The sequence below is a fragment of the Mastacembelus armatus genome, chromosome 8 (genome assembly GCF_900324485.2).
Source record: "Mastacembelus armatus chromosome 8, fMasArm1.2, whole genome shotgun sequence".
Classification (NCBI taxonomy): domain Eukaryota; kingdom Metazoa; phylum Chordata; class Actinopteri; order Synbranchiformes; family Mastacembelidae; genus Mastacembelus; species Mastacembelus armatus.
Genome location: NC_046640.1, coordinates 15,691,800 through 15,708,181, shown reverse-complemented (window position 1 = coordinate 15,708,181; position 16,382 = coordinate 15,691,800). Strand labels below are relative to the sequence as shown.

Genomic DNA, 16,382 nt, shown 5'->3' with positions numbered 1-16,382 from the left:
CAGGAGTTCACACGGCTAATTAATACTGAGTGGAGAGTGCTCATTAATCATATAGCTCTATTTGTCACACAAAACGCTCCTTGTCTGCCCGATGGTGTGTCCCCGTGGAGACCCCAGACACACACACAACCTGCTGCAACCTGGCCCTCCACTATCTCTCTCTGCCTCTCTCTCTTTCATCTCATCTATCGCTCTTTCAATTCCCTCTCGCTCTGTCTTTCTTTTCTTCTACTCTTCCTGTCTTTTATCACTGGTTCTCAAGCCTTTGTTTTGCACTCTTCCAATCCCCCTGTGCCTCTGAGTGCAAATATTTGACCAAAGCATGCAGAAACACATAGACACATATATATGCAGGCTGGCGTTCTCAGTGTGGCCTCATTTCAACAGATAATCGTCATATACACTGTGCACGGCTCTTTGGTTTTGCTCAAAAGAAAAACAAGGGTAACACAGCCAGTCTGTGATGTTTTGTACCCACAATGCTGGTGCACTACGTAGATATTTCAAATTAGGAATCATCCATAATTTTTTCTCCAAAGAGCCAGTTACTTATGAAAATTATGGAAATTTAAAGTCACCAGTTAATGTAACCTCAATAGCTTTGGATTGTGATGCAGTCATGGGGAGAACAAACTGTACACAGAAAGACCCCACCTGGTCTACAAGTTCACAAACAAGAAGCTGCAAATGTGTTAATTTTTGTTGTGCTACCTGGGCACAATGAAAATTCCTCTGTTCTCCATTTTGCAAGTTATTCTCCCTTGGCTTAAATACCACTTGAGCCTCGGTTGATAACTCTTAGCTGTGTTTAAATAACATGTGCTGGGTCAGTAGCAGGGGTGCTTTCTTTAAGCTGTACAGTAGTCCAGACATTAGCAATGACATCAGTGCTGTATATACTGTATACCACACTCATGGGCTTTGTGGGGCTGTGGGCCCTGCAAAGTTAACTACACTTATTATCACCAAATTAGGACTGATATACTCCTGAATGCTGTCTTAGAGTAGGTGGGAGTGACTGAGGGAGTGTTATGACTGAGTGTGTGCCCAAGCACCGAAAAGTTTTCCTTTACTTAATGTCTATGTAAGTTTGTGTTTGCAGGGCATGCTCCACAATTGTAACTTGTGACAAGTGATTTTGTGCAGGTGTGAGCATATTATTATTGGAAAGTGGATATTTGTCCATGGGAATGTCTGTTTTCAGTGTTTTAAATATGTCTGTGTCTGTGTATGATAAGATTTGAGTGCTGGGCACTGGAAAAATACAGCCTGCCTCTGCTGTGCTCTTCAAAATTCACAGATGTCATGATCATAGAACTCTACATACATTTCAATTTTAAACAAATAGGTACACATACCTTGCTGGATAACCGTTTCCCCTGCAATGTGGGTGACTGGGAACATGGCATCAAATATGTCACTGGGGAGAAAAGAAACAAAGAAGGAAGAAGAAGAAAACGAAGGCAGAAAGAAAGAGGGAGGGAGAACACAGTTATTACCGACATACCTGCTATTAGGTTACCCTACTGCTCTTCTGTGCTCACTCAGAATACTCACTCACACAAAAATGTACACACACAATAGTTTGTTCCACGGTAGAGTGGCATGATGGAAAAGACAGAGGGTATCAGTCAAAAAGAGGAGACTGGGAAAGCTGGATGGCCCCAACACTCAGACACAAATTTGCACACCCACCTGAATACACAACTGATTTCTTCATCATCTACATTCAGCCAAACACCCACTTATTCTCATAAAAACATCACAAAAACAAGCATGTGTCAGTGTGTCCAGCATAGTTTGGTTCATCACCAGGCTCAGAAACACAAACTAAACAATATGTGGTGTTGAGGTTCAACATAAACTATCATCAGAAAAATCAGCTCTACAAAGCGACAACCACTTTCTCTGCACCTACGCTATACATCATATTAGTATGGTACACAGGCTTAAACATGATTCTGTGTTGTTACAGCACATGATCAAAGCTTATATTGCTGAGTGTATCTTCTAAAAGAATCACTGAGGAAACAAACAAAATGACGGCTGTGCCTAAGCACTTAATTTCTGTTTCAGCCTGGCAGGGAAAGCGCCTGTTAGACTGTTCCTAATCGGGCTGTTTAAATGCATGAAGCCTCAGCAGATTAAAGTTCCACTGCTGGGATGTGTTTGGACAAGAGTAAACTCAGTATCCTTCCTCTCCTTCTCACACCTTCAGGGGATATTTATCTATCTAATCAGCTGCATACCTCTGGCTTATAGAGAAATATAGAAAAAACAATAAAGAGGGTCAGGCATATCAAAGACACACAAGACCTGCTGAGTGAATGTGGGGCAAGTTTGAGCCTGTTCTTGCTTATGTGTGTTTGTGTTACTGAATGTGTGTATATGAGCCATTCTGTCTGTGTCTGAGTGTATATTGCTTATGAAAACACACAGGTTTGTACAGAATAACGTGTGGGTGTTGAATACGTCTATGCTCATGAAAGTACACAGGGCTATCCAGCACTTAGAAATTAAAAGGCGTATGCAGCCAAACACACCTTGCTGCAGACTACAGCCATGAAAGCACTGCTTTACATGAACCTTCCCAGTAAAAAACTGCAGGTGAACAGATGTTGGGTAGAGATCTGAGGGTGTTACTGAGTGGTTTGGAAGAGGACAAACCCTGCTGGTATTTGTTTGTGTGGCACTGAATAAAAAGCAGACTTAAGGTGGACATGAGCCAGTTTCACCCATAGGTAGGTCCTGTGCAATGCAGCTGGCCACTGACTCACAAGACCTCAAGGGCACACACATACTGTCCACATGTACATGTACACACACTTACTATTTGAAGTGTACAGGCATGAGCACTATAGACACACTTAGGTACCATCATATACAATACAACATCCAATATACACATCTGGTACTATGCATATAACCAATACACCTAGGGGTCAACAGACTTACACACACCGCCATAGGGTACTTAGGCACTGGCAACATGATGAAAACACACATTCTAGCATTTTGTTATGACATCCAGATTGAAAGTCTTTGATGGTGATTAGTCAGTGCAACATCTGCAGGAGTGCCCTCAACTCTCCTCACATCTGTGACCACCTGCGCTCGCCATGGAGTCTGTTTATTCAGGGAGCTCCGGAGCAGTGGGTTTCAGCTCATGTATAATTAATATGGTGTGGTTTGTGAAAAGTAAATAGCAAAAGAAGTTCAACAGGAAAGCCTAATTCAACAACATTACCGAAGAATATTTAAAGTACCAGGGAAAAATCAGTACTTGCAAGTCATTCAACTTTTTTCTTGAATTATGCTAAAATTATATTATCTTTGGGACAAAGTATGTTGTGGTACAATCTAACACAGAATAGCTTGTACTTTGGTATGAGCCTTTTGATAGTGGAGACGATGGCATCAAGGACGACGATCCATTAAGCATTTAAGCAGGATTCTTAAGACTGAGGCACATAATCATAGGAAGAGGATCAAAGGCACAGAAACATGCGTTTAGGTAATTACCCTTGACCACCTCTCTCTTTCCATGTCCTACTCTCAGTAAATGCATCAGTGAGCGCAACAAAGACACTTACACAGATAATTACTTCCTTTCCTCCCTACCTGTCTGTCTTTCCCTTTCTTCATCCCCAACTTCCTCCCTGTCTGTTCTTGATCACTTTTTCTCCTTCTCTCCCCTCTCAATTACCCCTTTCTTCCCTCTAATTCTCTCCCTGCCCCACCTATTTCTCCCATCTCTTGGTCTGTCGCCCCCTCCCTCATGTTCCATATGAAGTGATTAATCTTGTCCTTTCCGCTACCTGTAGCCCTCTGACCTTATGAAAGGGCAGAGCTCCCCACCCTAACAATGGATGTGCTGTTCTGAAAGAGCCAGAAAGAAAGAGAGAGACAGAAGGACCTTGCAGACTCAGAGGGTCTAGGAGGTTCACCTCCACCCTGAGGAGGTAGACAAAGCTGCTGTCATGGTTCAGATATGTGGAGATACTTTCCTGCAACATGTGTACCCGCCTTCTCTCTCTCTCTCTCTCACACACACACACACACACACACACACACACACACACACACACACACTAATTGGTACACATATACTAAAAGAACAAAGTCTAAAAAAATAGTACTTCTTTGATAGCCTCCTTGCTGACATCATTCGAAACTTATTTGAAATCCTCACGGTCTGTCTCCCTGTGTGCACACACAACCCTTGTCCAGACATTACACAGGTAATATGTGCATATGTTTGTAGCGCAGAAAGCAGCAGCTTGAGATAATGGCACTTCTGTAATAATAGTAGCTGGTACCATGGAAGTGAAGCAATGGTTTTTCAGAAGATGCCAAAAGACGTAGTCACAGGTAGAATTAACATCAAAACTGATACAATTAGAAAGAAGAGACATGTAAATGTAATGCCCCATACTGGATTATGTTGTGCTCATTATGAAACATAAAAAAGTCAAAAGATTTTCAAAACCACACAAAAATGTTAATGTTGACACTGTTTCTCTCTCACCTCTCCCCTCTTTCTTCTACATCTCTCCAACAATGCCGCTGTTTATTTGTTCAGCAGCAGACGCCTTATCTCTTACACTACATTACTACCTCAAAACATAGCACTGCCATTATGCTATTAACACCAAAGGGCTCCTTAAGAGCACGGCGTGCTGCCATGTCTTTGTGTTTCTTAATGGGCCGCAGAATGTTGGGTTACACAATCCCTCCATGGGGAACCCATCCAGAATGCTCACCCTGTCTGGGTGAAAGAGGTTTTGCAATAACCAAAATAATCAAAAACTGCATCACAGATGGAAACCGCTCAGTTCTCCAAGTTGTGTCTTGGCTTGGCAGTGATGTGCCACTGGTTTGGCTGGCACAGTTTTCATGCTGTAAGTGCTTGAAGGATTAATTTTCACTACCACAGCTGATAGTATATCAGATCGCTGATTCTGGCAAATCTGAACAATAGTCTTTGTTTTGCAAGCTGACACAACTCTGTTATTTAAGGAATGGCCTGAGGATGCCAAATGTACACTGAAATCATATATTATGTTTAAGTCTTTTAGGTTAACATTGGCAACAGACAACAGGTTGACACTAAGATCATCCTTCACCTGAAAAGTTCAACAAAAACCAAATGAATATGTTAATGTATAAAGGTTTCTTCCCATCTTTACATGTTTATTTTACACCTTGAAGCCACTGTGTAGTCTCTAATGGAAATGGGGCTGATATTACATTTTGAAGTTGGGGCTCACATCTGAGTGACCTGAATGTTAAACAAACATACCTGCACATTTCAGTCAACCCATAATTAAAAACTCGACAGGGATGCATTGTGCACTTGGTTCACAACTGTGACAAAAATGGCAGGTTACTATGAAAAAGATATAACTATATGTCAGATTTTTGTTTGGCTGCCAAGTGACGGGTTGTGATTAGTCAGCATAATGTGTACAGCACAAGCAAACTCAGAAAAATGGGCATGCAAACACACATGATCACTGATGATGGTAGTTAAGAGAACTGTTTACTAGCCTGTTGTGTGACTCATCACACGTATATCCCCTTAAGATGGAAAACAGTTTTATGAGTTTAAAGTTGAGCGCAACCTGCCAAGGGTACTCTAATGGAACAACCAACTCACCCCACCGAGTTCTGTTAGCGTAGACACAATAAAACTTATTTTTTAAAACCATGTAATGACATAAACCGATATGTACATAAAAGCACATACACTCACACTGAGAAAGACACACACCACTCACAATAGATCGTAATATGAGAGAGTGTGTGTAACAAAGATAAAAGAGTTATAATTATAAAGCACTGAAGTATTCAAGGAGGATATTTATGACATGAAAGCTCTTGGCACGTGGACTGTCTCTCCCTGGAGGCCCAGAAAAAAATGGAGGCACCGGGCCATGCCAGCTGCTGCCCATTTCTTCACACTGGCATCCAACCTCCAAAAGAAACTTTCAGACGTGTGTCTGTGCTTTACTTGATCAAGATTTTATATTTTATAAGATTTTATCAAAGATTCATTCAAATCACCAAGTTACAGTTGTACTTCACTTTTAAAACTATAGTTGATGAACAAAACTGGACAAGATACCAAATGATGAGACCATATTTAGAAATGTAATTATTTTTAGGTTTTCCGATTTGATGGTTTAATGATTCAAAGTACAGGTATGTTTCTGAGTTAAGAACACTTGCTACAGCACTGTACAGTGCAATCAGATATGAAAGGAAAACTACTAATATTGGTTAATATTTCATGGTGTCTAAAGTTTTTACATGTCATAAGGTGTTAATCATGTGTGTAGGATTGATGAGAATGATAGGAATCCCACACACTTTCTACTCACAGAGACAATTAAAAAGAGACATAATGACAAAAACATATTCTAAATAGAAGAAATATGACATTGAGACATTTCACCCTATAGCCTGTGGCTGTAGAACAGTTTGCTTTTGATTAGTGTAGAAAACAAAGTCCTGCTGTTTGGACAAATGTGAACTGGCCTGTACCGAGTGCACACCCAACCATGTAGCACTCAGGTGGTCCTGGAGGTATACAGGTGGACATAACAGTTTATGGTTGGTGACACTGACAACAATGTGAGAGATGAGGCCAAGGCCAGGTGAGGAGAAAGAGCACCCTCACTTTTCTCAAACTCAGCTGGCGTTTTCACAATCTGCCCTTGGATTTGGTACTCAGGGCTCTAAACCTCCAGGGCTGATAAACATCATAAGTTTCAAAGCTCACAGTGTTCTTTTACTTTGCAATGGTCTATTGCCTGCTGAAGAGTTTTAAAACTTTAATATAATTTAAGAACACTTTGGACTGATATTTTTGTCTTAAAGCTCTAATGGGGGGTAACACTTGCATACAGAGGTCCAGTTAGAGTAACATGTGTGATTAAACGTTGGAGGTTGTTTTTAAAACGAAGGAGAGGAGGGAGCACACTGTAAAACCCACACACCTGGCCTTGGCAGGTTTATAAAGGGTGTAAACCTGGATGCATCCTGTTCCCTCAAAGTGCAGACGTGTATCTAAGTATGTGTGCACTGCAGTACCAAAGCACCTCAGCTGTTGTGTTTATTCTGGTGATCTGGTGAAAGGAAACTGTAATTTAATGATCAGAGCATCTGATGGAGAGCTGGCAAAAGACAAAGTTTAGCTTTAAGTTTTTACACTGCCAATGAGTGAAACACACACCTTGCAGGGAGGGCTAGAGAAAGGCTAACTGACACGGCAGCTTTCCTGAAACCTTTGAGCCTAATTCAAGCAGTAGTCTTTAGATAAAATATCAGGCTGAACTAACACTGAACCAGCACTGGCACCTTGGACCCTGCTAGCCTGTCGATATCAACTTCATGAGAGGGCAATCTGACCCTATCACCTGCTCACTATGCCCATTACCTACAGTTGTACCAATGTTCAATAGGAAGCTTTGGAAGTGAGATAAAGTAGAAACAGAGGCAGTTAAGGTTAAAGAGACATTAAGAATATCACAGCACGTTTGAGCAGTGTCCAGCTGATGCATTGAACAGTGAAAGCTTTCTGACTTTCTAACAGATGGAGGTGAAAGAGCATTTGTTTTTACATAGACAATTGTTCACATGCATATGCACGCACATTTACAAAGTTATTATACAACCATTCAGTGGTTTTAAGAGCAACGGTGACAATGATGTGTTGGTTGTACAATCGCATCCCAACACATATATACACGTTCAGGTTGCAAACAGGCAGACAAGAGCAGAATTGTACTGCAGAGGAAGAAAGGACCAGCCTGATGAGAAAATAAGTGAGAGAGGGGGAGCAGTTGATAGGAGGATGTGAAGAGAAATAAGGATCTGTTACAGGGCAGGAGAGCAAACATCAAACTTTGACAGTATCGTGACGGTAAACACATGCCACATCACAATCTTTTGATGTCCACAACTGTGGGATTATTTATATGCTCCTGCAGAGAACAGCTGAATTATTTTCCACAGAAAGGTCTTCACCACTGGCTTGGGTAGTAAGGGTCTTGTGGGTCCATATCTAATGTATTGTGGGTCCATATCGAATGTACTTCCTCCTTCTTTCCTGTACCGTGTCTAGAATTCATTTTAAAGATTCGAGCTGGATTATGAGATTAAAAAAAAAAATCGGACTCACATAGAGCTAAACCTTAGAATACATTTCTGGCCTTCTGGTAACATGGATTGAGGGTTTCTGCTTTTTTCTTTTCAGACTTCTGTGTGTATTAAGTGTGACACAGCTGTTTTACAGCCCTACCTGATGATCCAACACACACCACCTGCTGATGCAGCCATGATGTCAGTCTGAAAATATCACAAACATGTCCAACCCTGCTGCCTCTCCCGTTCTTTCCTTTCCCCTCTTACATTTGCTTGGTTTATTGATTTGGCTGCCGTGCTGTCAAATAACTTTACTAAAAAGTATTTTTACCCTGTTTTCTCAAACTTGTTTTCCTCTCGTTCATCTAGATCACACTTTCAACACTCAAGCAATTTCACACATTCCTAATACCCTATGTCTCCATTGTTTGTTGCCCCAGGGCAAGAAAAAGTGAGCTCTTCCTCCACTTAGAGGGAAAAAGGGTCAGGCAGAATCAGGCGCTGACAGGACTAAGCCTCTACTTCTCTGATGTGTCTACAGGGGACATGTCGCTGGTATGAAAGAAAAAGAGAGGGAGACATATTCTGTTCCTCTCTCAGCTTGCAGAAAGTTTAAAGGACTGATTCCACTGAATACAATCAAATACATCATACACAGTTTAAATAACCTTACAGGTGTCGTGAGTTGTGCCTTTCTCTCGCTCTACCTTTCTCATTCTTTATGTCTCTCTTACATGCATAAATACACACACACACACACATCCTGACACGTTGCTAAACATCACAAGGCATGCCGCTGTCCTGGAGGCATGTCTTTTCCTCTCCACTCTGCTCTGCCTTCCCCTCACTCCCTCCTTCCCACCCCACAGAAGATGAGCACTAGAATATGACAAACATTTGAGAAGAAGATCAGCACACAAATTGTCCTTTGTTGGGGTTTAAACCTGAGAAGTGTTTACACAATACAAAGGGCACAATGATATTCGGTGAAAATGAGACGGAGAAAACTCTGAGAAGTCTGTGGACCTGAGGAAGAGGGAGGGAAGGATGAGTAGATGGAGAGAAGTGAATAAGGAGAGAATTTCTAAAGGGTAAAATTGTACTGTATCCATGTGTATATAAACTTCATCAATCAGCACTCTGTGCAGTGAGGTAAGAGGTGCACTGGGTACAAGTAACGGACAGAAATAGTTGACATATAATAGCAGACATCTCATCAAACACACAGCCTGCAGACCTGGACACTGTTGAACAAATAACTAAGACCTTGTGTATAATGCGCTAACCCCATGGAATGTGCTAATGTTAGCAACTTGATCATTTGAAACCTCATTTAACGGTAACACCAATTTAAAACTTGCTTAGGCTGTATGATTTTGGAAACAATAATGATTTTCTAGTCTCAGTCATACTTCTACTCAGACTGAAACGGTTTTTAATAATTATATCTCTGGTACCTGTAATAGCTTTTCATGTATGGTGTGTTTTATAAGAGCCCCAAATGCTTGAAGGTTTGCTGACTTTTGTTAATAATGTAAAGATGTAAATAATGCACAGAAAGTCAGTCAGGGTCTTTCTTCTACAAACATACACATTAGCTTAAGGGACATTTTGGAGAGGTTCGGCCTAACAAGTTAATCCAAAGGTTTTAAAACACAAGATTGCATGTCATTATACTATCAAGAAGAAAAAACAAACTTCCATATGACTTTTCAATAAAAAAAATCTCTTTCATTTGGTTACAAACACAGTGACTTCATGAAAAAAGAAGCAGAAGCAGTGTCAAAATCCTTTGTTGACTTGGAGATTCTCATTACTCAGAAAACCAGATGTGAGAAAGAAAAGATGCTGAAATCAGTAAAAGATGTGAAGGAGATTTGTCAGTTCATTAGATGAAATGACTAAAATGATCAAAAGAAATGCAGTGACTATCTTTTTTATCATCAGTCCTTGTTTCTATGTTTCATGAATTTATTTTAGGAAAAACCCTCCTGTTATAAGCATATCTGTAGCTTTTGGTGTGTCTAAAAGGTATTTCACTGTTTTTTATTTTTCTCTCTCAAACACATTTTATTTGTGTTGTGTTCCTCTCTTACAGTGTTCACAACGTGGTGTAGCCCAGTCTTCCAAGTTGTTAATAGAGTAATTTAAGAGTACTTGGTAAGCATTAACAGATCTCCCTACTAATGTAAAACAGCAGAAACCCTGTCATGTTTTATGGCTTTAGAGATATATCAAGCATTTTAATACAACTAATTGTGCAACCATGACAGCCTTCTTGACAGTCAACTCCCTGCGTGTACTGTGAAAAACTAAATGAAAGTATTAGTGTAATATGTTTTAAACAAATTACTACTAAATGTGATGGCCTAAATTGTACAACTCAAACTCCATGTAGTGCTATGTTACAATGATATGGACTGAATGTCTCTAATCTCAATGAAACTCAACCAGACTGACACCAATAAACCAATGGTGAGTTCATGGGAGAATAACACACTACAAGAAGACTGTTGTCTGTGCCTGTGAACTGGAACGTATCACAGTAGCACACACAAAGCAGACGGGATGTATACAAAAGGAGGCCATGGGCCAACTCAGGCTATTCTGTATGGTGCTGGGCTGCTCTGTCCCCAGCTAATGTGTGGTGGTCAGGTTGTGGGTTGTGCTTTGGGCTTGGCTGAGCTATAAAGACACTGTAAAGTTGCAGGAACATCATGTCCTCCCAGCAGGGCAAGCAATGATTAGGAAGTCACTGTCATGCATACTCGCATATCTACCCTAAAAATTAATTTACATGCAGTGAAACCTGACACTGTCCATTATCACAATAACGCTCTATCTATATCCTACTAGACACATACAAAGGTGTGTTCATTTAAAACTGTTAATATTGATGTTACTGATGTTGTTATTGATTTTTTATATACTTTTTCTGTTTTCCTGTTCATGTTCCTCTTGACTTTCATTCAAATTTTTTTGAGGGTTATTTTGTGGGAGGAGGTTGCGTTGAGAGTGACATGATTCACTGCTTCCTCCACTGTGGACGTTTGATCCAGCTGTTGTTCTGATCCAAAACGGAGGCCATTTTCTCTCCCTATTCCAGTTTACTGAAGGGCAAAACTGTACATCCACATGTGTACAGACCCAAAGATTCACACACAATTTTTAAGTATTCATGTGCATCAATTAGACAGCATATACATAAGTATCTGTAAATACACAAGTGAACACAAACATACATGTGAACAAACACAGAGGTATGCCCATATGTGCAAATGCAAATATACAGACACACACTCGGATATTAATGGTATAAGCAACTGAAAAGGCAGGGATGATTCATAGCTAGTTGGAAAATGGTCCTCCACAGACTCTTGGGTACATTTTGGAGGGAATACAGTTCTAAAAGGTCTCCAGACCATAGCACCACTGCATGACTCACTACTTTCTGAAGAACTGCTCAGGAAAAATAAAAGGAGCAAAGGATGGAGAAGGATGACAGGGGGCAAAGAGGCGGCAGAGGACAGGTTGAAACACTGGAGTGGGTATGAGAGTGGACAAAAGTTTCCAGCTATCTGTGCAGTTGTGTGTGTGTGTGTGTGTGTGTGTATATGTACATGCTGTATGCTCTTGTTGACATCCACATATAATTACGTTTATCTGCACTGATTTGCAAGTTGCCTGGCTGATATGAACTTCTTACAAAAGATATGTTTGTATGCGGGCCCTGTGGTTTGCTTGGCTGTAAAGGTGTGTTGTCTGAGCTGAGGAGAAGACATGATATGCTGGGGGGTGGTGAGATTGTTGGCCTGTTCGCTAGATAGTGGTGGGGATGGTCGCGGTTCAGTCAGGCCTGCAGCTCTCCTGTGGAGAGTGACCTCATCGCCTGGCCCCTGGCATTGTGGCAGTAGCACAAAGCCATGCAGGGGGACAGAGAGAGAAGACTACACATGAATGTGGGGGAGGGACTGGATGTGAGTGAGGATGTAGATGTGAATGAGCCTGCATGACTGAGAGACGCAGAAAGACAGGAAGAGAACAAGAGAGAAAAAGTCATGAATTCTAAAAAGGGGAAATAGAAGACCACCAGGCTCTCAGGATGAGAACACACAGAGAGTCAATGAAGAAATCAGGAAAACAGGAAACACAAATACACTAAACAACACACAACAGTACCTGCTAATTTGTCCATGGCCAACTGTGGCTGTTGCATAGCCACCATAAAATACAACAGTCAAACTCTTCCAGTCTGAATACACACAGAGACACAGGTCCTCTCAATGTGAGGAAAAGACAAATAACCATAAATCCAAGACACACACTATGGACCCAGGTTCTCAATAGTCAGCCTAAAATCACAAGAAAAAAAGGTTTGCGTGGGAGACGACTCACAAACACTCCGCTATTCAGTACCACTGCATCCTGTTTCCCCTGCTCAGAATACTGCCAGGAAAGGCAGTCACCTTACACAAGTTTGCACACATGCACATAATAACATTCATTTGTTGTATATAACTATATCTATCTACAAGAAGCAATGACTCCAGCGATAGTTAAAATCTGTATCTATGTGTGGCAAAAACACCCCCTAGGGGTTACTATATGGTAACAGCACAGTCCGGGTGCCACTGTGTCCATGCAGATGTTGAAATAGTTAGTGCATGAATGACTTTTGCCACATTTTGGATTATTCAATTTAGGAACAGCATGTTTGTGTTTTTATTGTGAACCATTCAGCAAATCACAAAGGTTCAGTCTCACATCTATTGATATGAACTAAGCTGAATCAACTGAATGAATTACCATATGTGATGATGATCTAGTCTTATACATCTGCACAGCACACTAGCTTACATTTCATCCTCTTTGTTGTCTTGTGCCTTCACACAGACCTTAAATAAACTAAGGCACAAAGTGACACAGGTCTGTCTCGGCTAATTTTAGTGTCTTTCTCTACACTTTGTTGGTTTAAGTTTTCTGTCACTCAGTGATTTATTTATTATTGTTTTTGCACCTCCCCAAGCACACACACACAGACAATGAGTGCCAGTACACTAAAGATGTTCCCCATCCATCGGCAGGGGCTAGTGGGAAAGGTGCAGAGGTCAGAGTTTAGGGGTCAGAGGTCAGCTAATCGGTCACTTCATCAACTCATTTATCTGCTAGTTAATTGGGGGATTAAAGCAGACAGAATGAGGTAAGCATTAGCTCTTTACTGTCCCTTAACCTCAGTGAATCCTTGAAATATCATACTGATTGTGTTTCTAATCGTAAGACACACAACTGATTTAAGTATAATCTCTTCATATCAAAGATGAAGTGCTGCATTTGACTGATTTACAATGTGGTCCTGACCTGAAAAGATTTAACGACTCCTCTAACCATATGGCAATGTTATTTTAGAATATTGCAAACTCCGCCAAGACAGCTCAAGGAATGGGATAAACAGGGTTCCCCCTGCCTCCCGGAGTATTTATGTGGTTATACGGAGGACAGGCCTTCTTGTGTCTGTCCCCAGGAGAGTGTTACATGTTACGAGCTTTAGACTAATGTAGGCAGATGAGCATATCTAGTATATGTCCCTGTTTGTGTATGATTTGTTAGTGTCAAAGGGAATAAAAAATTACTAAGATTTCTCTGAATATGACCTCAGAAAATCAGCCCTGGGTCTGTGCCTTCCTGCCTTCTCTCTGTCATTGCACTCATACACAACGTGGGAGATCATCAAGGTCATTTATTCGGGTGTGCAGAAAAAAAAGAACAAGAAAATTAACAACATACACTCTACTGCTATCAGAAGTCTCATTTCATATCACTTCAGTAGGAAGTTAGATAGGAAAAACTATTACAGTAGAAACTAAAAGAATGTGTGTTTAAACAGGCATTGTGTTTAAACAACATTAAAAGATTGGTTCATAAGTGGCATTTAACAGTGGGAAGTGGTAGAAGATAGGCTGGCAAATCTCATCTGAGGGTGCACCTGGACAAACAGTCTATATGTGCAAGCACATGTGCGCAATTATATACACATACAAACCTGTATACGTGACAATTTGGCTGAGGCCAGATAGCCAAATTGGAAAAAGAGTATGACTTGATTTGTTTTGTTATCAACCCTGATATAGTCTTATAAAAAAACTATCATCTAAGTGCTGTAAGTTAGCTGAAGTCAAAACAAAATAATCACACATCCAGATGGTAAGATGAGATAATAGTTTCAGTTGATATGGCAGCAACTACTGTACGCTTCCACTATTGAAACAGGTGGTTCGCAGGCTGATTTGGGTGTTAGCAAAGCAGGCTCAGTCTAATGTGAAATCAAACACCTGTTCCCAGCTTATCATCTGTGCTTGTGGGTCTATTTGTGTGGGCATATCATAATGAGGTCATTATAGCAGCTAATGGGTGGTGAATAGGGAATCCACCCTGCGGCCCAGTGGGAGCCACACCACACCACCACACAGGCCAGCCAAGATCAAAAAGAAAACAGATAGAGATGCTGTCATCACATGGTCCAGTATGTATTTATTTCCTCATAGATTTTATTCAAACAAACTATGACATTTTTTTTGCTCAAACTCTGCACTGCAATTAAATAGGCTATATGTTAAATATATCTAAATAATCCTATATTTTAAATGCTGTAGGTACAAAAAAAATTATGTGTTCATGCACGCACACACAAACACACACACACACACACACACACACACACACACACAAGTACAACTGCTGAAGCTCAGAAACTTTTAGGCCATAAAGTACAACATATGAAATGATGGGTTATTCAAAGACAAAGGCTGGAGCAGACACACAGTGTGTCATGAGAATGCATTTCCATGTGCTCTGTGTATGTAGTAATCAGCTTTATCCTTTGTAATAATGTGAGCGTTTGTGTGTCTGGTCGCAAGTGCATAAAATTTGTTTGCGTCACCTTTGCACCAGCACAGTACTGGGTGTGTCGTGCTGTTCACTTTCCTGAGCCTCTCCACAATCTTGGCCTTTTGATCTTTATTAAAAATACTGTTCATATTGTTTGCAGTATGGATTCCAAATTTTTGAAATGATGTACTGCATATTTACAAAAATGCAATTTAGATATTTACAGTATACTTTGCTTAATCTAACTATATCAGAGAAAGTTCAGAGTGTCAATAACACTTTAAGAAGGAAAAGGTCACGATTTAATTGTGAGTATACAGGGTTTCTGCATGGTTCACCAAGTTAAAATAAAAACTAACTAACAATCCAAAATCAGATACAAAAGCATTTTATGACTAACACTGAAGTGAACAGGAAAATATTAATGTAATAATATACTTTAAACATTTTTGAAGCTTACTACAGTTGAGGAAATTCAGTGCTAAAAGAACCCAGGACCTGCAGAAACCCTGGGTTTAGGCAGCAGAAAGAGGGGCAATCCCACATCTCTCTTGTATTTTTATGTGTCTCTGACTCTTTTCCAAAAACATGTGCATCTGTTCTTCCTATAAATGCCACCCGTTATTCTGGTTCTGAAACACAATCCCTTACAATGGAAGCTGAGAAAGCAAAAGTTTACAAACCAGAATATCTATGAAATATCTATTATTGTATACAATCTCAGAAGTCATGAAAATCATGGGCTGCCATGATATATGACCCCTAAGAGTGTTATTTTGATTCTTTTTGATTTCATAAGTAAAGTATGGAACAGGACTGTCCCGTAAAATAAAACTGCACACAGAAATACAAAAAAACCACAGCAGACAAAAAACTCTTCACAAAATCAGTGAAGAGGTCAAACATGAATAAGAAATTGTGATAAGTGACAGAAAAAGCAACAAGTGTCTGTTTAGTAAAGCTGCAGAACCAGTGTATTCTCCATCCATTCCTAGAAAGGCAGATGAGTAACTTAAGAACATGAGCTAGATTATGAATGAGACAGAGTGAGAGAGGACAAGACAACAGGAAAAAAAGCGGGTAACAAAGAAAAATGTGATGAGAGGAAAAGGAGCACTGGAGAGAGAAGGCCATACAAAGAGGGCTTCATTGTTTTCAATCATGCTCATTACTGAAGGAGATGATAGCATAATATAGCACTAATGGGGGAACAAATTGTGTGGTGTTCAGCTTACATAACTGCTGAGTGACTAATCACACAAGATGTTTCCTTGACACACACACACACACACTCGCACACACACACACACACACACACACACACACACACACACAGCGATTAGCCCTCT

The 16,382-nt window shown here is 40.4% G+C and overlaps 1 protein-coding gene across 4 annotated transcripts in view; it reads right to left on the bottom strand.

Annotated features, from left to right (window-relative positions):
- prkar1b (protein kinase, cAMP-dependent, regulatory, type I, beta) overlaps positions 1-16,382 on the bottom strand; it is a 53,104-nt gene that overhangs the window by 20,571 nt on the left and 16,151 nt on the right. For all 4 annotated transcript variants that reach the window (XM_026326018.1, XM_026326020.1, XM_026326019.1 and 1 more), the window contains exon 5: positions 1,359-1,420. In XM_026326018.1, the coding sequence (XP_026181803.1) occupies positions 1,359-1,420 (62 nt within the window). The remainder of the gene's footprint in view (positions 1-1,358; positions 1,421-16,382) is intronic.